General features: G+C 34.8%; 1 protein-coding gene across 2 annotated transcripts in view; it reads left to right on the forward strand.

Annotated features, from left to right (window-relative positions):
* Nucleotides 1–22,936, forward strand: part of whrna (whirlin a) — a 115,398-nt gene that overhangs the window by 86,780 nt on the left and 5,682 nt on the right. Inside the window, exons 7-13 of one of the 2 annotated variants that reach the window (XM_051093523.1) lie at nt 6,025–6,237; nt 8,499–8,711; nt 9,269–9,301; nt 13,685–13,756; nt 16,927–17,446; nt 20,155–20,318; nt 20,947–21,069. In XM_051093523.1, the coding sequence (XP_050949480.1) occupies nt 6,025–6,237; nt 8,499–8,711; nt 9,269–9,301; nt 13,685–13,756; nt 16,927–17,446; nt 20,155–20,318; nt 20,947–21,069 (1,338 nt within the window). The remainder of the gene's footprint in view (nt 1–6,024; nt 6,238–8,498; nt 8,712–9,268; nt 9,302–13,684; nt 13,757–16,926; nt 17,447–20,154; nt 20,319–20,946; nt 21,070–22,936) is intronic. The other variant, XM_051093524.1, reaches the window with a different exon arrangement.

Genomic DNA, 22,936 nt, shown 5'->3' on the forward strand with positions numbered 1-22,936 from the left:
ATGTTTTCATCAGTATACATTTAAAGCTCCCTGCAAACACTTAATAATTGGGAAAGTAATTATTCGAGGCTCAGTGAAGGGTGCTTTGATTAATTGTAGGTCAGGTAGGAGCGAGTTGGACTTGTATAGCGTGCAAACACAGAAAATTATGATGTTTTATTACTTTTCAGAAACCATTCATACAGTATCTGTTGCATTTACTGCAGCTGAAGTGCATTTCTGATTCAGATATTTGAGAGTGAGTTCACGTCTGGGTGTATTTTACGCTTTCTGCCTGGTTTAACACTCACAGAGCTCACAAAATAGAAACAAAGTCACATTGACGTGGGGTCACAATTGGGATTTGTCTCGGTCATGTAAGAGAATCTTCTGCAGTATTAGAGTTACTCTGCCTCAGAAGTTTTCTGGAGTTTTCTGCTTATTTGCAGGCAAGAATTTCTTGCTGTGTGACCTGGACAAATCTTCGCTGAGTAAGGCACATATTTCCATCGCCTGATGTGAAATCTCTGTATATCCCAAGTGAGACTCATGTTGTTTGACGCCAGCCCCCTGTTTGCCAGCTCATTGCAGCTTAAACCCATTTCAGCTGCCCTCGTTTTGAAGCTAATTGAATTCTCTAAATTGACATTGCCCTTTTAGGACAAGAACTACGGTGGCCCTCAGGGGTCCAACACAACGATGTTAGCAAAGTAAACAAAGCACAATAAAACACAAAAAGGTTGAGCATTTCTGAAAATGTGACTGGAAGGTCGCTTGCCAGATCCCTTCTGCAATTTTACACTTAAAGGTGAAAGGTAACACACTATCTGTCAAAAGTTTTTTAATGTTTTTTAAAGAAGTTTCTTCTGCTCACCAAGCCTGCATTTATTTCATCCAAGGTACAGAAAAAACGGTACAATTTTTAAAATATTTTTACTATTTAAAATAACTGTTTTCTATTTAAATATATTTTAAAATGTCATTTATTTATGTGATTTCAAAACTGAATTTTTAGCATCTTTACTCCAGTCACTTTATCCTTTCAGAAATCATTCTAATATTCAGATTTGCTGCTCAAAAACTTATATTTTTTATTTTTTTCAGGTTTCTTTGATGAATAAAAAATTCAGCATTTATCTGAAATAGAAATCTTATGTGACATTATAAATGTCTTTGTAATCAAAATTAATTTCTATAATTTCTTATAATAAAAAAAATCTGACTCCAAGCTTTTGAATAGTATAGTGTATAATGTTACAAAAGCTTTGTATTTTAGATAAATGTTGATCTTTGGATCTTTCTATTCATTAAATAATCCTGAAAAAAAAAAAGTAGAAATATTTCACAATATTACTGCTTTTGCTGTATTTTGGATGAAATAAATGCAAGCTTGGTGAGCAGAAGAGAATCTTTAAAAAACATTAAAAATCTTACAGTTCAAAAACTTTTGACTGGTAGTGTAGTGTATACATGAGCTTGTTTTGAGATTTGTGTGAATTTCTCCTGACACACGCCCTGACAGGCTGTTTTATGTTTGGTTTGGTCTATATATAAGAAAGCTTGCTTATCTGTGAGAGCTTATCTCCGGTGTGCCTTTAGGACATCTATTGACTGCTCCGCTCTGCCACTGTTCTAAAGAGAGGTGTAAAAATCTATCATCTGTTCGGGAGAGACGTGCTCTTCCAAGCGCAGGACTTAATGTAGCTCAAGAGGGAGGAAATGAAGCTCCAATTCCGACATGGGCCGTAGTCAGGCTGGGACGGTAATATCGTCTGAGAACGAGATCTTGCACCTCATTGAAAAGCTTAGTCATTCTCCCCGTGTCGTCGGTTAGCATATTAAAACTCTGATAATGAGACAGATAGAGCTGTATCCGACAGCAGCGTGCGAACCCAAACATTTGTCATTTTAATTAACGTCTAACCAAGGTGACACTGATCTTGATCATCTAATTATTTAATTTATTGCTCAGTGGCCTTATGTTTTAGCAGTTAGAGGTAATATGACAGCAGGAGTGAGATTAATTTGTTTTTACATCATTTTGATGGAACAGAATGACTTTAAAATACAAAGCTGAAGTTTTAGAAAGCTGGTTTAGCCATTCTGTGTGTAATGAGTTTCACAATAAGGAGATTGATTCTGTTGCTTTATTATTCTATTTATCTATCTATCTATCTGTCTATCGTTCTATCTATCGTTCTATCTATCTATCTATCTATCGTTCTATCCATCTGTCGTTCTATCGTTCTATCTTTCTATTGTCCTATCTATCATTCTGTCTATTATTATGTCTATCTATCTATCATTCTATCTATCATTCTATCTATCTATCTTTCTATCATTCTATATATCTATCGTTCTATCTGTCTTTCTATCATTCTATATATCATTCTATCTATCGTTCTATCATTCTGTCTATTATTCTGTCTGTCTATCTATCGTTCTATCTATATCTATCTATATCTATCTAGCTATCTATCTATCATTCTGTCATTCTATCTGTCTGTTGCTCTGTCTATTTATCAATCTATCTATCTATCATTCTGTCATTTTATCTATCATTCTATCATTCTATCGTTCTATCTTTCTATCGTCCTATCATTCTGTCTATTATTATGTCTATCTATCTGTCATTCTATCATTCTATCTATCTATCTTTCTATCATTCTATATATCTATCGTTCTCTGTCTTTCTATCATTCTATATATCATTCTATCTATCGTTCTATCATTCTGTCTATTATTCTGTCTGTCTATCTATCGTTCTATCTATATCTATCTATATCTATCTAGCTATCTATCTATCATTCTGTCATTCTATCTGTCTGTTGCTCTGTCTATTTATTAATCTATCTATCTATCTATCATTCTATCGTTTTATCTATCATTCTATCATTCTATCGTTCTATCTTTCTATCGTCCTATCTATCATTCTGTCTATTATTATGTCTGTCTATCTGTCGTTCTATCTATCTATCGTTCTATCTATCTTTCTATCATTCTATATATCATTCTATCTATCGTTCTATCTATCATTCTGTCTATTATTCTGTCTGTATATCTATCTGTCTATCTATCTATCTATCTAGCGTTCTATCGTTCTATCTATCGATCTGTCTATATCTGTCTAGCTATCTATCTATCGTTCTGTCATTCTATCTATCTGTTGATCTGTCTATCTATCTATCGTTCTATCTATCGTTCTATCGTTCTGTCTATCATTCTGTCATTCTATCATCTATCTGTCGATCTATCTATCTATCATTTTATCTATCGTTCGTTCTGTCGTTCTGTCTATCATTCTGTCATTCTATCCATCTGTCGCTCTATCTATTTATCTGTCTGTCTAATTATCTGTCTGTCTATCGTTCTGTCTATTGTTCTATCTATCTATCTATCTATCTATCTATCGTTCTATCGTTCTGTCATTCTGTCTATCTGTTGCTCTGTCTATCTATCTGTCTATCTATCATTCTGTCGTTTTATCTATCTATCGTTCTGTCATTCTATCTATGATCTATCATCTATCTATGTCGTTCTATCTGTCGTTCTATCGTTCTGTCTATCATTCTGTCATTCTATCCATCTGTCTATCTCTATCGTTCTGTCTGTCATTCTATTGTTCTATCATTTTGTCACTCTATCATCTATCTATCTATCTATCTATATCTGTCTAGCTATCTTTGTATCGTTCTGTCATTCTATCTATTTGTTGCTCTGTCTATGTATCTATCTATCTATCTATCTATCTATCATTCTGTCGTTCTATCTGTCGTTCCATCTATCATTCTATCGTTCTGTCACTCTATCTATCTATCTATCTATTCATATCTGTCTAGCTATCTATCATTCTGTCATTCTGTCTATCTGTTGCTCTATGTATCTATCTATGTATCTATCTATGTATCTATCTATGTATGTATCTATCTATCTCTGTCTATCTACCTATCATTCTATCATTCTATCTATCGTTCTATCATTCTGTCTATCATTCTTTCATTCTATCCATCTGTCGCTCTCTCATTCTGTCTATCATCTATCTGTCTATCTATCGTTTTATCTATCATTGTATCGTTTCAATCTATTGTTCTGTCTATCATTCTGTCATTCTATCTATCGTTCTGTCATTCTATCTGTCTTTCTATCTATCGTTCTATCCTTCTGTCATTCTATCTATCGTTCTGTGCATCCATTCATCAGTCATCATTTTTTCGTACTGCCAGTCCCACCCCAAGATGAACTTCTCTGCTCTTACCTGACCTTCACTTTGCTTCACTTCATCCAAGGACAAGCCTTCTTTCAGTCCAGAAGCATATCCCCTATAGGACACTTTATTTTATTTTTTTCATATTTGTATTCTATTTTGTTTGAGAGAAAGTGCCTTCCGCTCTTTTTAGAGGTGAGTTATCTCAAGTTCCTTTTAGATAAAACTCAATCTGGGGATAAATTGTCTCATTCAAGCCCTATTCAAATTCACTGGGGTGTGATGTGTGGGGACACGGCTGGAGTTTCTGCTCTCTCTGAATCGCACAATGCGGTTCTTGCGGACAGAACACTTGTTCTGATTGTGCTGTCTTAAAGTTATGATATTGATCAGCAATTATGTGTTCCTGTGATTAAAGAGGCTGTCAGTCGAGTGATGTCATAATTGGTAACCATAGAGGTTGCAACACTACAGACGGAGCATGATCGATCCCATCTTGGCCGCTATCATTCTTAAGGAATTATAAAACCTCACATTTTTCTTGCTAGTTTTATTGATCATCTTTTGTTAGAAAAATACTGCTCGAGCGTTGCTTTTTGTAATTGAGCAGTAGAGCTGATATCCCGGAGTGCTGTGGAGTCCAGGGCTTTTGAACCTCTCAAAATCAAACTAGATAGACAGAGACATTTTTGTTTTCATTTGAAGAAGTCTTACAGCTACTATATGTATACACTTCCATTCAAATGTTTGGGGGTCAAATTCAGCTTTGCCATCAAAGAAAAAATAAAAAGAGAAAGTGGAAAAAAAGTAAATGGATGACATAAATTATAGTCTCTGGACTCTGGTTCTAGTGAGCATAATATATTAGGCAAGGACAGTATATTTTGTATGTTTTTTTTTTTGTCTTTTTGGACATCACAAAAATTGTATTTTGTTCTTAATTGCATTCTTTTAGCTTCTACCTTGAGTTTGCAAGAACAGCAACTTTCTAGACTAGTTATTTTTCAATGTCCAGGAAAGGACATTAGCCTCACGGGTCAAACCGGTCAGGGAATTTTCCTCGGAAATACTGTGAAAATAAATGGTCTGTCATTTGATGCAACCGAAATGCATTAGCTCCTGTGGGAGTGCTGTATGATAGAGCTTATCTAACTTGCAACGTTTAACACAAAACACACTTTTTTTCTAAAGAGTAAGAAAAGTAAACGGGCAAGAATAGTTCAGGCATGATCAGCATTCACTCACCTCAACCACTGTCTCTGTCTGTATTGATCGAGCTCAGTTCAAAGCCTTGTGTCTTTTGACGGTTTAATAACATAGACACTAGTGCTGCTCGATTGCACCTGTAAACCAGACGGCCAACAAACATGCATCTCCACCCCAACAACAGTCAATAGGCTGTTCAAGCAGATATAACTAAATAAAATGAATTTAAAGCATGCTATACACTACTAATCGATCCAAAGTGAATCGTAATCCAAAGTGAATCGTGAGGTTGGTATGTAGCAAGCAACATGGTTATCTAGCGAGTTTTTGCAGATTGTTTTGGAGTCATCCTCGGCTGCCATTTCTAGCCTGAACGTAACACTGATCGATGATCATGTTGACTCCGTAGCAGTGGTTTTTGATTAGGAGACTAATTAAAGGGAATGCCGCTCTCGAGGAGAGAGGCTGAAACATGAGAGAGAGAAAATATGGAGAGTTACAATATCAGCAATGAACCAGAGGCTTATCCAGTGATGTTGGAAGATTTCAAATATGTTCTTTGAGGGTCAATGAGCCACAGGTGTCTGAATATTAGTATTAATATTTCTTCTCTTGAAATATTTGCATTTCCTCAGGGTGGCTTTTATAAAGGTGTGGCTGGATCTCAGGTGACTCTGTCTAGTTTGGTGAATCAGAGCAGGGCCATGCTGGAGGAACAGGCCAGGCATCTGCTGACCGAACCGGAGAGGCAGACCATGGGTTACTACATCCAAGAGTACCGCGATGGTCACATCGGCGTTGAGCAGCTGGTCATGGCCCTCTTTGAGCTGTTCAATACACATGCCAAGGTGAAGACATTTACACTGCTCTTTATTAACGAGCGTACATTTCATATTTAGTATCTGAGGTACGAGCTGTAAAGGCACAGCTCTATTCTGGGGAAAGGGGTGGGGAGCAACAGCTCATTTGCATTTAAAGACACATGCACGAGGTCAGCATGCTTATGCTTCCACTCAAAATAGGCATTTTCAAAATGATATAATAAATGATTTGTAGGGTATTTTGAGCTGAAACTATACAGACACATTCACACATTATATCTTTCAGTTTTGACTTTATTTCTCAAAATTCTGACATTATAACTTGCAATTTATGCATTAATTGAGAAAAAGTCAGAATTGCGTACTTGTTTATATTTTGACTTTTCACAATTTTGACTTTATAATTTGCAAATATGCATTAATATCTTGCAATTCTGAGAAAAAAAGTCTACATTTAAATCTTTCAATTTTGACTTTATTTTTGAAATTCTGACTTCTGTGCAAAAATATAGCATTTAAAATGTTCAATTTTGACTATTTCTCGCAATTCAGACTTTGTAACTTGCAATTATGCGTTAATGTCTCGCAATTCTGCGAAAAAAATTGAATTGCGCATTTATATCTTTCGATTTTGACTTTATTTCTCACAATTCTGACTTTATAATTTGCAATTATGCATTAATATTTTGCAATTCTGAGAAAAAAATCAGAATTGTGCATTTAAATCGTTCAATTTTGACACTTTCTCGCAATTTTGACTTTATAATTTGCAATTATGCATTAATATTGTGTTTATATCTTTAAATGTTGACTTTATTTCTTGCAATTCTGAGTTAGTATCTTGCAATTCTGTGAAAAAAATAAATTTGCGCATTTATATCTTTCAACTTTGACTGTAATTTTCGCAATGCAGACTTTGCAATTATGCATTAATATCCTGCAATTCTGAGAAAAAAAGGCATATTTACTCATTTATATCTTTCAATTTTGACTTTATAACTTGCAATTATGTGTTAATATCTTACAATTCTGAGAAAAAGTCTGAATTGCGTATTTATATTTTTCAGTTTTGACTTTATTTCTCGCAATTCTGATTTTATAATTTGCAATTATGTGTTAATATCTTACAGTTCTGAGAAAAAGTAAGAATTGTGCATTTAAATCTTTTAATTTTGACTTCATAACTTGTAGTTACAAGGTAACAAAGCAATTCTGTGAAAAAAATGTACATTAAATCTTTTCATTTTGACTTTATTTCTCGCAGTTCAGACTTTGTAACTTGCAGTTACGCTTTGATATCTTGCAATTATGAATTTATATCCTGCAATTCTGAGAAAAAGGCAGAATTGCTCATTCATCTTTTAATTTAACTTTATGTGTGTAACAATAGTAATATTTGGTAGTTTCTACCAAAATACAGTAGTATTACTGTTAATAATATAAATAATATATAATATTAAAATGACTATTTAATTGTTTTTAATAAATGTTATATTATTGTAATATTTCTTTTAAACTGTGCAAGTTTTTTTTTTTATCTTTGTCATTTTATTTTTTATGATGATTTTTTTATTTCTTTATAATGCTTTTATTTAACAAGTGTGCATTAGATTGTGAAAGTAAAGACATTTATAATGTTACAAAAATGTCAATTTCAGATATATGCTGTTCTTTTGAACAAAATAAGAACCCTAAAAAAATGTATGTCACAGTTTCTACAATAACATTAAACAGCACAACCGTTTTCAATAATAATAATAATAATAATAATGATGATGATAATGCTAGTAAATGTTTCTCAAAATCAGCATATTAGAATGATTTCAGAAAGATCATGTGACACTGAAGACTGGAGTAATGGCTGCTGAAAATTCAGCTTTGCATCACAGGAATAAATTACATTTTAAAATATATTAAAATAGAAAAACGTTATGTTAAATTGCAATAATTTCACAATACTGCTGTAGTTTATGAAACATTAAAACTCTCTTATCATCTCCAAACTTTCAGTGGTAGTGTAACTACTTTAATTTGCAGAATTTTATACACAAATCTTTTTTATTAAAGACTTTTATTGGCTGAATGAATTATTATTAATAATATACATAATTCTGACACTATCCGAAAATGTCCTCAGTATATTGGGCCATCATTGTCTGGTGATTTACAGCGAATATAACCTCATAATACATTTCCATTTATGAACATATTAAAACCCCTGAGATTAAAACTATCAACACGAGCCCGGTCACATTCACGGCTCTATGTGTGTGTGTGTGTATTTGCAGTTCTCTCTGCTGTCAGAGGTGAGGGGGCTTGTGACCCCTCAGGATGTGGAGAGATTTGACGGCCTGGTTCTGAGACGAGAGATCGAGGCCCTGAAGGCGAGACAAGGTGGCGGAGCTGCTTTTCAAGACTCCTTCTCCATGGTCTCATACCCTGATACGCTTGCCTCCTCCTCGGCCAGCTTCATGACCAACACTACCCTCAGCTCCGCACGGGTAAGAAGAAACATCCATATTCGGAATGAGTTTAAGGATTTCTATTAAACACTTGTGCGCAATTATTACTGAGTCAGAGCCAGTGTCTGTATCTATAATTTCAGACAGGAAGTGTTTGAGGCTGTGCGTCTGTGGGATGTACATAGTGTGGGATAAGCATTGTAATTGTGTGTGACATAGACATAAAAAGCCGTTCACAAAATTAGTGGGCAATTTGGGCACAAAGAAGGCGTGTGCAGATTACTGGGATACAAGATGAAGGGCTGTAAAGTTGCTGTGGGAATCAGCTTTTGTCCTTTCTGTTGGAGGCTTTTATGTCCATCACTCGAAACCTGTCTGTCCTCCTGTCTCGCTCTGTCCAGGCATGTCTCACCTCAGCACATCCATGTCTCGTTGTGAAACCGCAGCTGTTTAGATTTGTAGCAGTCTCAGGGGTGTGTGATGTTGCTGTGACAGATGGAGGAGTGTTTTCTGACAGATTTTTAAGCCTGCTGACTCCCAGTGTAAATTGCAGGAACAGTTTAACACCCAATTCCCTATCCCTCTCAATAAAACAGGAAAGACTGCTCTGGCTGATAGATATGATGGAGGTAGGTTAAACAATCTTTCACTTATCTTTACAAAATGTACCATAGTAACCATAGTTCCCAGAAGAACACTATAAAAAATACATTGCTGAAAAATACATTATTTAAGTACTGTAGTAATATTCAGCGCAGTTTGTCCTGCACCATTTCTGCTGCAGATATGAATGACGCCTCAAATGATGCGGATTATTGAACAGAGGTGTGCTATTACTTTTCAAAGCGATTAGACTTATGATTTTTGCCCAGTGAGCGATGAAATGTCTGAAAAAAATCACTTATATTAACATTGAAGGAGGTGCTACAATATCTAGGGACTGGAATATCATAAAGACTTATGATGGGGATCTTTTTGGCCAGAAACCAACCACCCAAACACCCTAGAAGCTGCATAGCAACACAAATCCACCTGAAACACCCTAGCAACTGCATAGCGACACTAAAAATTCACTTAGAACACACTAGAAACTGCATAGCAACACTAGGAAAAATAACACGCAATTGTAAAGTTCAAATTATGTGATATACACTTGCAGTTGTTAGTTATGAAGTCAGATGTGAGTTTATATTCCAACATTTTGTGAAAAGAAGTCAGAATTATGGGATATAAACACCCAATTGCAAAAAGTAAAAGTCGGAATTGTGAGATGTAAACTTTTGACTTTGTTTCTCGCAATTCTGACTTTATAACTCGCAATTACGAGTTACTATCTTGCAATTCTGCGGGAAAAAAATACATTTCAACATTTGTATCTTTAAATATTGACTTTTTCTTGCAATTCTGACTTTATAACTTGCAATTACACGTTGGTATCTTGTAATTCTGAGGTAGGAATGCACATTTATATCTTTCAATTTTGACACTATAACTTGCAATTATGTATTAATATCTTGCAATTCTGAGAAAAAGTCAGAATTGCGCATTTCTGTCTTTCAGTTTTGATTTTATTTCTTGCAATTTTGACTTTATAACTTGCAATTATGAATTAATATCTTGAAATGAAAAAATGATAGAATTGCACATCTATCTTGTAATTTTTACTTTATTTCTTGTATTTCTGACTTTATAACTTGCAATTATGCATTAATATCTTGCGAATCTGAGAAAAAGTCAGAATTGCGCATTTATATCTTTCAAATTTGACATTATTTCTTGCTATTCTGACTTTCTTATAATTCTGACTTTATAACTTGCAATTACGAATTAATATCTTGCAAATCGGAGAAAATAACCAGATTTGCACATTTGTATCTTTCAAATTTGACTTCATTTCTTGCAATTCTAACTTTATAGCTTGCAATTACGAATTAATATCTTGCAATTCTGAGAAAAAAAAGGATAGATTTGCACATTTATGTCTTTTAAATTTGATTATTTCTCACAATTCTGACTGTAACTTGCAATTAAACGTTAATTAAATCTGAGAAAAAAAGTCGGATCTGTGCGTTTATCTTTCAATTTTGACTTTATAACTTGCACTTATGTGTAAATATCTTGCAATTCTGAAAAAAAAAATCAGAATTGTAAGAAGAAAACTCGAAATTATCTTTTGTTTTTATTTCATGGTATAAATAGTGGTTTCATAACCACTAACTATAAATAATATATTGGTAGAAAATGTGGTTACTATGGTATTTTTATTAAAGGTATGTATATTAAAATGCATTATTACAACATACATGCATTTGTAGTATGATCTTAGTGTGTTTTTTCGGTTTGGGTGTGTCTCTCTTGCTTCTCTTGGGTTTGTTTTTAGTACACACTCACACATACAGGAAGATAGTACCGCACAGTCTACATTCTCTGCATGGATTGATCCCTCTCAAATTGACTCATGTCTGGTGTCACGTGTCTGTCTGTGTGTATGTGTGGGTTGCAGTGATCAGACACAAGTACATGCATGTATGTCGCAAATCAAAAATGTGTCCGCTGTGACTTTGTATCTCTTCATCATGAGTCATTTGTCTGTCTGTATGTATGTGTACGTGTGTGTGTGCGCGTGCACTTTGGAAATGAGCGAACGTATTTGTATGCAAGCTTTGTTTGTGGCCCTCCTCTGTGGATCGGTGTTGTTGTAAGCTTGCCAGCTCTGGCTTCGGTAATTACAAGAAGCAGCAGTGTCGGCCCACACCACAGCCCTGCAGAGCTCCGCAGACGAAACGCTCGCTCTGGGACTCTCATCCTGGTACTGCACCTCATCAGCCATATGCAGAGCTGTCACTGCAGATAAGCCCCCCCAGAAACAAAAAATAAAAAAGAAGTCTCACAGAGAGCATCCTGATTTATGCACCAGTGGAGCACAGCAGGGGATTGTGGGAAGGTGGAGGACCTGAGCCAGCACAGTGCAGTGTCTTTCTGAGTTTGCTGTTCTGTCTGTTTTAGTTTGAAAGAAGGAAACAGAACATTGTGTCCAGCCAGATTTGCTGTGTGGGTCACCATTGGGTTGATGTCATTGGTTAATTTTTGCATTTAAAAGATTGGAGTTAGTATTTAATATTTGAATTTGTTTTATTCAACAAGTGACAGTAAATACACATTTTTAAAATCATGTTTTTACCAAATTATTAAGCCACACAATTGTTTTCAACATTGATAATAATAATAAATGTAAAAGCAAAAACTTGATTTCTGAAGAATCATGTGACACTGAAGACTGGAGTAATGGCTGCTGAAAATTGAGATTTGCGATCACAAAAATAATTGTGTTTTAAAATATTTACAAAGAAAAAAGTTATTTTAAATTGTAATATTTCACAATATTACAGTTTTACTGTAGTTTTGATCAAATACGTTGGTCAGCCTTGGTGAGTATTTCTTTCAAAGAGATTTTTTTGTTTTTGTTTTTTCAAAATATTTAAAATATATAGCATATATACAAAACTTGCATCATTTTGATCCTAAAATCACTGAAAATAATAACTTCAGATAAGGATTTATTTTACTTTTTTGTGTGTGTTTAAATATTCATCATAAGAACTGACTCATAAGAGTAATTTAACTATTCATTAATGGAACCATCTCAAAAGAGTCATTTGTAACTACTCGTTAAAGGAACTGATTCCTAAGTGTCAATTGTAACTATTTATTAAAGGAACCATCTCATATGAATCATTTGTAACTATACATTAAAAAAACCTACTCATAAGAGTCATCTGTAAATATTCGTTAAAGGAACAGTCTCATACGAGTCATTTGTAACTATTCTTTAGAGAAACCTACTCATAAGAGTCATTTGTAACTTATTCGTTAAAGAAACCAACACCTAAGAGTCATTTGTAACTGTTCATTAAAGGAACTGTCTCATTTGTAAATATTCAAGAACTGACTCCTAAGAGTCATTTGTAACTATTCATTAAAGGAACCATCTCATAAGAGTCATTTGTAACTATTCATTAAAAGAACTGACTCATAAGAATCATTTATAACTATTCATTAAAAGAACTGACTCATAAGAATCATTTGTAACTATTCATTAAAGGAACAGTCCCATTTGTAAATATTCAAGAACTGACTCTTTGTAACTATTCATTAAAGCAACCATCTCATAAAAGTCATTTGTAACTATTCATTAAAGGAATCAACTCATCAGACTCATTTGTTCATGAATCAGATTGTACTGTTCACACTGAATGTTTTTAGTTCACTAAAACTCATTTGTTTATAAAGTGTGTTGTATACTATTTTTTTCATGCTACCCTCAAGCTTTTCCTGCTATTATTTCACAATACACAGTCTCACTTTCATTGGCACTTACAGTAGAGGGCACTTTATTTAACCAGAATAAACATAAAATACACACTGTAAAAGTCATTCTGGTGGTTCATAATTTCAGTTTTTATCCTGTGAATAGTGGAAAATCTATCATGAAATATAAAGTTGGCATATGTGAATTATAAATTGTATAAATATGCAGCAAGAACACAATTATTGTAAGAATAAGAGCCAAAACACACAGAACAAATGACTCACAAGTGCCTCCTTTGTAAACAGTGAGCGAGCAAATAAAGTGAATTGATGGGGCTTTTGTTTTGGTGGAGGGGAGTTTTAATGAGGTGAATCACAGGTCTGAATGCAATCAGCCGTCAACGTCACAACATCGCCTCCCTCTAATTCCACCCAAACACACAAATCAGGGCTTCTCTTGCTCTCTGCGTGATGCGTGTTTGTGCGCGAGAGATGCGTGTTGGCCAGAAAATGAGACTGGATGTGAGATTGAAACGTAGGACTATAAGTGCAATTGTGTTTTGATGCCTTTCTGTGAAATGGGCCCTCAACAAAATGCAATTTGGATTGAACTTTTGTTTAGGGGATAAACACGCAGCTGTGTTTTTCATTTGTTTCATAGTCTCTTGTTCTCGTTTTCTCTCTTTTGTTTTTCTCTCTCCCAGAACGACGGCGTTGCAGAGAACAACGGGGAACAGTCTCTCGAGCGTAGCAATGCCCTGCCAGACATCTCTCTGGTAAGCTCTTCAGTTTGAGGAGGAACAGGAAAGATAAAAGAGGGGGAACAGAGAAAGAAAAAGGGGGAGTGTTAGAATTTGCTGAGGTGTGGAATAGAGAACATTATGAGAACTGGCACTGAACACCTTGAAAATTACCAGCAGCAGATTATGACTGGTGTGATGATGGCTTTTGAATGAAACCCAGTTATTAAAACGCTCAACATAGGGGTGGGCGGTATGGCTAAAATGTTGTCACGGGAAACATGATTTTGTATCAAAACAATATGTATTTCATATATTCTTTATTATGAAAAGAGAATTGTATTGTACAAATAAATTGTACTTTACCTCAGTAAATTATTCTAATGTTTCAATTGACACTTGATGGATGCTAACCATTGTGTTTTTAATATTATTCAAATACTATTAGAATATTTTGAATTAGCTTTCATTTTTATATTCTTTTACATTATTTTAAGTTTTTAGATTGATTTTTAGTATTTTTAACTTTTAACTTTAAGTATTTTAATTTTTAACAGTCAAAAGTTTTTGAACCGTAAGATTTTTTTGTTTTTTTTAAAAAAGGCACTTCTGCTCACCAAGCCTGCATTTATTTGATCCAGAGTACAGCAAAAATAGTACAATTTTGAAATATTTTTACTGTTTAAAATAACTGCTTTCTATTTGAACATATTTTAAAATGTAATTTATTTCTGTGATTTCAAAGCTGAATTTTTAGCATCATTACTCCAGTCACATCATCATCATCACACATTCTAATTCATCAAAAAATCCTGAAAAAAATGTACTCAGCTGTTCTAAATATTGATGATAATGATGATAATAATAATAATAAATGAAGGATCATGTGATGCTGAAGACTGGAGTAATGATGCTGAAAATTTTGCTTTGATCACAGGAATAAATTACATTTTAAAATGTATTCAAATAGAAAGCAGTTATTTTAAATAGTAAAAATATTTCACAATATTACTGCTTTAGCTGTATTTTGGATCAAATAAATGCAGGCTTGGTAAGCAGAAGAGACTTCTTTTAAAAAACATAAAAAATCTTTTGACTGGTTGTGTATAATATGTTTTATTGTCATTTTTATAAGTTGTTGATTTAAAAAAAAAATTCTAGTGTTAATTTATTTTTGCTTGATTTTTTAGGTAATTAACATAATAACCTAATATTTAATTTTATTATCTTTTTTTTTTCAATTGACAAAAAATGTTTTTAGTAGTTTTAAAGGAGAAGTCCACTAAAAAAAAATTTTTGAGGAAAATGTTTAAGCATTTTTTCTCCATATAATGGACTGATATGGTGCCCCGAGTCTGAACTTCCAAAATGCAGTTTAAATGTGTCTTCAAACGATCCCAAATGCGGTTGTAAATTATCCCAGCCGAGGAAGAAAGGTTTTATCTAGCAAAAAGATTGGTTATTTTCATTTAAAAAAATACAATTTAAATACTGTTTAATCTCAAACGCTCGTCTTGTCTTGCTCTCCCTGAACTCTGTGTATTCTGACTCAAGACAGTTAGGGTATGTCGAAAAACTCCAAACGTATTTTCTTTCTTAACTTCAAAAATCATTTCAAAATCATCCTACATCGCTGCAGAAGTACTGACACAGTGTTTGCGAAGTGAACATGCAAAGAAGATCAAACACCCTTAACAAAAAAGGTAAAATAGCGATATAGGACAATTTTGAAGTTGAGGGAGAACATGAAATGGGAGTTTTTCGACAGACCCTAACTGTCATGAACCAGAAAAAAAAAAAAGTCGGGAAGAGCAAGACAAGACAAGTGTTTCACATTAAAAAGTATATAAATTGTATTATTTTTATGAAAATAATGAACGTTTCGCTAGATAAGACCCTTCTTCCTCGGCTGGGATCATTTACAACCACATTTGGGATCGTTTAAAGACGCATTTAAACTGCATTTTGGAAGTTCAAACTCCGGGCACCATATTAGTCTATTATATGAAGAAAAATGCTGAAATGTTTTCCTCAAAGAACATAATTTCCTTACGACTGAAGAAAGAAAGACATGAACATCTTGGATGACAAGGGGGTGAGTACATTATCTGTAAATTGTTGTTCTGGAAGTGGACTTCTCCTTTAATGACAACAATGATGAAATCCTAATAATAAGATTCATAATAGACTAATTGTACATTTGGCCTCAGTACAAAAACAGATTATGAACAGAGATGTGTGATTACAAAACAGAAGACTTTCAAAACTAACATTATAAAAAAAACAAAAAACAAAACAACTATTCTGTCTCCAGCTTGTGATTGTACATTGTAAAACAGCCTATACACACACTTTTGACTGCAAATTCTGTATTAATGCAGCAAGCTGATGTTGCTAAACTGTGCCTCATACCCTGGAATGATTAATCCTTCGGTCTTAATCTTTATTTGCTCCATTTTTCTTGTCGCTGTCATGTAAAGATAACGTATGCAAAGCAGTCCTGCAAATTGATGAAAATATATCTACACTACCACAGTATAGCAAAATCTCTACCGTTGACATATTTTATACCGCCATGCCGCCCAGCTCTATCTCAGACAGTTGTAAAGGCTCGGCTACTCAGACAGCTGATGGTTGTTTGACGGAAGGAGTGAAAGTGAGAAATAGACGAGATGATGACACTGTCGCTGACGGCTGCCCGTTGTGAGAGAGATGGCCGAGGAAGATTGGGGTCTTTCTCAGAGAGTTTTCTGTTGGTAATCTGATGAAACCCCATCAAGCACCAACACAGCTCTATCAGGCGCTTCCACAGGCGCAAGCCAGAAGCGTGTGAAAGTAAAGTTTCCAGAAAACGTTCAGGCCCAGATAAAAAAAAAAAAAAGCACGCAGACAACTCGCATTTCGGTTTGATTGCTTTCTGACGGCACTGACACTTCATTCATCTGGCTTCTGCTCACCCGTTCAGCCTTAGTTTGTTCATTTCCTCTTTTTTTTTTTTGGTTTTGTTTTTTGCTTTGCCTCTTGAATGATTGTTCTTGTCCTCAAAGCAATGATTTGTGAATAACTGTTGTATGTTTTAATGTATGGGTGTGTATGGAGTATGTAAATATTGCATTATAAGCTGCAGAGATTGTTATTGAATGCGGAATGTTTTATTGATCGCCTTTGAAATATGGCATCACTAATGCTCTCCACTTTCATCCTAGGATGAGGTTCATTCCACCTCAGATTCCCCTCCTTCCTTTAAACCTCCTCCTCCCCCAGGGCTTCAGCGCCGGCCCAGTCGAAAAGCCACGCTTAGCAAACGTCCCTCTTCAGGCTCTTCCCAATCAGGCTTGTACTTCACCGCCCCTTCTCGTTCCCAAACCAAAGAACCCAAACACCCCAAAGCACCCAAACCTCACACGTCTCCTCCTGACACCCTCAAGATAGACGTCCCAGCTCCTCAGCTCTCAATTGTAAGCCAGCATCCTATCGGACCGTTTCCCCGAGTCCAATCTCCTAGTAAGGTGAAGCCTACTGTCCAATCCTCATCTCCGATTCCTCCACCCGCCCCTAATGTACCGGCGCCACCCGGGCCGCCGCCGCCTCCTCCTCCTCCCCCTTGCCCTGATAAGCCCGCCCCTTCTTCCCCAGCGTCCAATCAGCATTTTGTCATGGTGGAGGTGCACAGGCCCAACGGAGAGCCTGATGTGAACGAGGTGCGGCCGCTGCCACAGGCGCGAGGTGAGACTGGTCAGGTTTGATGCATTGTGAGCAGCTGCAGATATTTAATATATCATTAACCAGCTGTCGATTTCTATCCAGTCTGGTTAATTTCACCCATTTAATGGCTAAAATGTCATTATCCTCAATGTTCAACAGGAAAAATGGTAATTTTAAAAAGAATTAGTTCTGCCAGATGCAATCATTTACTCTTTTTTTTGACTGTGTTCCATGGATAAAATAACCATTTAAGAGTTTTCAATTACTTATGATTTTAAAAAAAAATTACATGAATTGTGATTTTTAGAAGAACTACTTTGGAAAGTAATTACAAGTGCAGCCACCTTGTAGAATCTATGAAATGTTAATAATTTTAACAAAATAAGATGATAAGAACAATACATTTTAATAATAAATAATAAAAGATGACTGTTCTGGACCACAAAACCAGCCTTAAGTAGCACTGGTATATTTGTAGCAAATTATAGATTTTTCTTTTATGCCAAAAATCGTTAGGATATTAAGTAAAGATCAAGTTCAGTTAAGATATCTTGTCAATTTTTCTGGCGTAAATTTATCAAAACTCTTTTTTGATTAGTAATATGCATTGCTAAGAACTTTATTTGGACAACTTTAAAGGTTTTTCAATATTTAGATTTTTGCACTCTCATATTCTGTTGTATCTCTGCCAAATATTGTCAAACCATACATCAGTGGAAAGCTTATTAGCTTTCAGATGATGTATAAATCTCAGTTTTAAAAAAATGTACCCTTATGACTGGTTTTGTGGTCCAGGGTAACATATAATACCTAAATTTACCAAAATGACCCAGTTCAAAAGCTTATAACATTTGATTCTTTAAAAAACAAGCAATTTTTATGGTTTTCAAAATTAACAGTCTGCATGTAAATGTATTACCTATCTGTGTTTACATGCACTATAGCAGTTCAATTTCAGCAATAAAGCAATAATTAGTTTTTTTAAAATGTCATTTAAAGCATTTTAGTTCAACTGAAATCATGTAAAGACTGTAATCCACCACATGACTTTTAAAATCTGGTTAATGGTTGCATAAGTCACGAGACGAATACAAATAATATTGTTAGGTACAACATTTGATTTGAAACTTGCTTTGTGACCAATAAAGGGATAGTCCACCCAAATAAAAATAATTCTGTCATTAATTACTTCTTCGTTGATCTTCAGAACACAAAGTAAGATATTTTTGATGAAATCAAGAGCTTTCTTACTCATAGACAGCAATGCAACTGAAATGTTCAAGGCCCAGAAAGGTAGTAAGGACAACGTAAAAATAGTCCATGTGATATCAGTGATTCAACCAGAATTTTACGAAGCTACAAGACTACTTTTTGTGCACAAAGAAAACAAAAACAATTTCTTCTCTTCCGTGTCAATCTCGGACGTGTGTTTATGACAGTAACGATGTCCTTACTACTTTTCTGGGCCTTGAACGTGTCAGCTGCGTTGCTGTCTACACAGGGTCAGAAAGCTCTCGGATTTCATCAGAAATAACTTAAATTGTGTTCTGAAGAAGAACGAAGGTGTTACGAGTTTGGATCGACATGAGGGTGAGTAAATGACAGAATTTTCATTTTTGGGTAAACTGTTCTTTTAAGGATTTTCTGTATAGTATGAATGTTAGTATGAATGAAATTCGGACATACTGCATCCGCCATGTTGTCACGTCATGGGACCTTCGGTGTCAGTTGCATTGCTTCTCTGCCATTCACAAATCTTTTCCCATGGCCTCATGGGCTAGTAACGTATCCATCAAATGCACACTTCAGAGTCTCACAAGAATTATGAGGCCATCAGGATGCTTTTTGCCTAGTGTTTTATGAATACTATGAATTCAGACAAAGCAGGCTCATATAATGTTTTCACCTACTATATAGCATGGAAGCAGGCATATTCAGATGCATGATATGAGTTCTTAAATGAGCTCAAAATATCAAACATGTTTGATGTCCTCCAATGAGATGGAGCAAAAAAAAAACTGAGCCTGCTCCACCCAACCAAAATCTATACACCTGCGTTGACTTTCAGCAACTAGAGCTGAATCCTCCAGACTGTTAATGGGCCAAAACTCTAAGCAAAAGTGGAGTATTCCCAAATTAAGTCTAGTATTTGCAAAATAAGACTAACAAATTAGATAATGCAATTGTGATTGCAATTACTTACCCTTATGTCGTTCCAAACCTATAAGACCTTTGTTCATCTTTGGAGCGCAAATAAGGATATTTTTGATGAAATTCAAAGTGCTTTCTGACCCTGCATAGACAGCAACACGACTACCATATTCAAAGTCCAGAAAAGTAGTGAGAACATCATTAAAATACAAATGAAGCTAGATAATTCAACAATTTCCGTTAAAGTCAATATTTTTGTTTTCTTTGCACACAAAAAGATTTTCATAGCTTCATAAAATTAAGGAAGAACCACTGATGTCACATGGACTATTTTTATGATGTCCTTACTACTTTTCTAGGTCTTGAAAGTGTCAGTTGCGTTGCTCTCTATGCAGTGTCAGAAAGCTCTCGGATTTCATCAAAAATCTCTTTGTGTTTCGAAGTTCATCTTCAAATGAATATTACATGTTAAGTATTCTTGGAAAAACAGGTGGAGAGAGTAGCTTAACTATACAACAACCCGCTACACTTGATTCTAATTGCATCTGAATGTAATTATTGTCACCGTCTTGTTGTAGGAGGGACGTTATCCCAGCTGTCAGACAGCGGACAGACCCTCAGCGAGGACAGCGGTGTGGACATTGCCGAATCTGGACGTCTCAGTAAGGAGAGCAGCCCACGTCCCGCCCGCACCAGAGCCCCACGGGATGGGCACGGAGGAGGAGAAACATCTGCCAAACCGGTGAGACCGAGAAAGAGAGAGAGAGAGATGGATGTGTGAGTTAATGACAGTGAAAGAGGGTTGGTGTTAAAAGTGTGAATGAGAATGAAAGCGTGTTGACAGAAGAGTGCAGTCGCATAAATCTGTGCCCCCGCCCCTCTGAGCGTGCTTGACTTTTAACAATTAATTTTCACTTTTCTTCTTTTGGTACATACATTTCCTTTAGATTTCTGTTTTTACTCGTCCACTTCACCTCATCTCATATCACTGATCCAACAACTCTCTGAAAAACCAATCTCAGTGTGCTGAATCAAGACACGTCCGTCTTCCTTTTGGCCGTCCTTTAGATATTTGCTTCCCAGCTTTCTTATACGCATGAGCTGTGTTGTTGTTCTCACAGAGTGAACTAATAGTGCTGTCTGAGGACACTGTGGTTGGGCGTAAGCCACTTCCTGTGGCCCTATTTTAGGCTGTCAGATACAAAGCAATGTGCATCATCAAAGCCAAATGTGTCTTTGCTTCCTATCTCTGTTCCCTTTCATTCTCTCTCCCTCTCTTTGATTTGCTACTCTCCTGTGTCTCTTTTTTTCTTCTCCTCTTCCCATCTTTTCCATCCTGCCTCTAATCTGTCTGTAAATCTACCTTGCAGCCGGGTCTGTTGGAGCCCATGTCCACTCTAGTGAGAGTGGCAAAAAGCGCCAGCACTCTGGGCATTGCAATAGAAGGCGGGGCAAACACACGTCAGCCCCTCCCACGCATCGTTACCATACAGGTGAGTAGCCCATATACAGGGTTATTTTATCACTAAATGCAAATATCTCACCTTGTTGGCAGAGGCTATTTACCCTACCAGTCAAAAGTTTCTGAACAGTGGGATTTTTAATGTTTTTTTAAAAGAAGTCTCTTCTGCTCACCAAGCCTGCATTTATTTAATCCAAAGTACAGCGTTTCTATTTGAATATATTTTAAAATGTAATTTATTTCTGTAATCAAAGCTAAATTTTCAGCATCATTACTCCAGTCTTTAGCATCACATGATCCTTCGGAAATCATTTTAATATGGTGATTTGCTGTTTAAGAAACGTTTTTTATCGTTATGAAAATTTAAAGGATTTTTAAGGATAATGTGACTAGAGTAATAATGATAAAAAATCAGCTTTGAAATCACAGGAATAAATTCCGTTTTAAAAATATATTCAAATAGAAAACAGTTATTTTAAATAGTTAAAATATTTCACAATTTTACTGTTTTTGCTGTACTTTCAATTTAAAAAAATGCAGGCTTGATAAGCAGAAGAGACTTCTTTAAAAACTTTTGACTGGTAGTATATTTTAAAAAATGGAAATAAAGTGCCTTTTGGATGTTTAATAGTAAAGTGTTATTAGGAGTAGGTATAGGGAGGGCTTTATTGTCCCAATATAGGGCGACATCCACTTTTTATCCACATTTTGAGAAATATGATAATTTACACTCAATATGTTATTGCTGCAAGCTGTTTTATAATGTACTACAATAATATCTGCCATTTTCTGCACTAAGTATAAACAGCATCTGCTATTTACACTTATTGCAAAGAAAATAATGCTATTTTAACATAGTCTAAATAGAATATTGTTATTTTCACTTAGTATAATAGAATCCATTACTTTTTGCAGTTACCTTACTTTATATAAATAATTAAAATAATAAAAATGTATATTTTTAATATATTTTGTTTATATTTGTATTTTTGTATACTATATAATATATAGTATAAATATTAAATATATAGTAATATTTAATATAATATATATGTAAAATATATACATATACAAATATACAGTACATATATTTATGTGTATGTAAAATGATCGAAAATACTAGTCAGAATACAGTAAAAATATTAAATATTGCAATAGTAAATATTGCAAATCAAATAATTGTTCTGGTTTAAAATATTCTAAAATGTTATTTATTCCTATGATGCAAATCTGAATGACTTCAGTTTTCAGTGTCACATGATCCTTCAGAAATCATTCTAATATGCTGATTTGTTTAATATTTTTGAGGAAACTGTGAAAACGCTTTTTGTCTTAATTTATTCTAATTTATTCCATGAGCAAAAGTGTTCAATAACATGGGGGTACTAAGATAAAATAATATTCTACTGGTCATGTGATCTCAACATGGCAGCTTCCATGATGCAATGTTTTTAAATATTAATATTTTAACATCTTTTATATTAATTTCTTTAAAAGTAAAACTACTAAACATTACTGAATATATTTTTATTATATTTAACTAATTTGTTCTACAAACAGCTTGACGAGAGGATTTTGTTCTACTATTACTGTTCTACTGTTTGATTGTCACCTGGAAGATGGTAAAACGGGAGCAACAGTAGTCATATCTAGAAACCATAACGTCATAGAGACTTGTTAGCGGGCTCTTTTGACTTGGTTTAATAAGCAACCACCAAGACAACCCCAGGATCCACATAGCAACTTTTAAATTTCACTTAGCAACGAGATAACAGCACCCTGACCAACATCCTAGCAACATGGCACTTTTTCTCCTGTTGTAGTTCACCTTAACAATACCGAACCTGAGTATGAATCACAATAGTACCCTGTGGTTCTTCATATTGGGCGGCTGCCAG

Source organism: Labeo rohita, chromosome 21 (genome assembly GCF_022985175.1).
Source record: "Labeo rohita strain BAU-BD-2019 chromosome 21, IGBB_LRoh.1.0, whole genome shotgun sequence".
Classification (NCBI taxonomy): domain Eukaryota; kingdom Metazoa; phylum Chordata; class Actinopteri; order Cypriniformes; family Cyprinidae; genus Labeo; species Labeo rohita.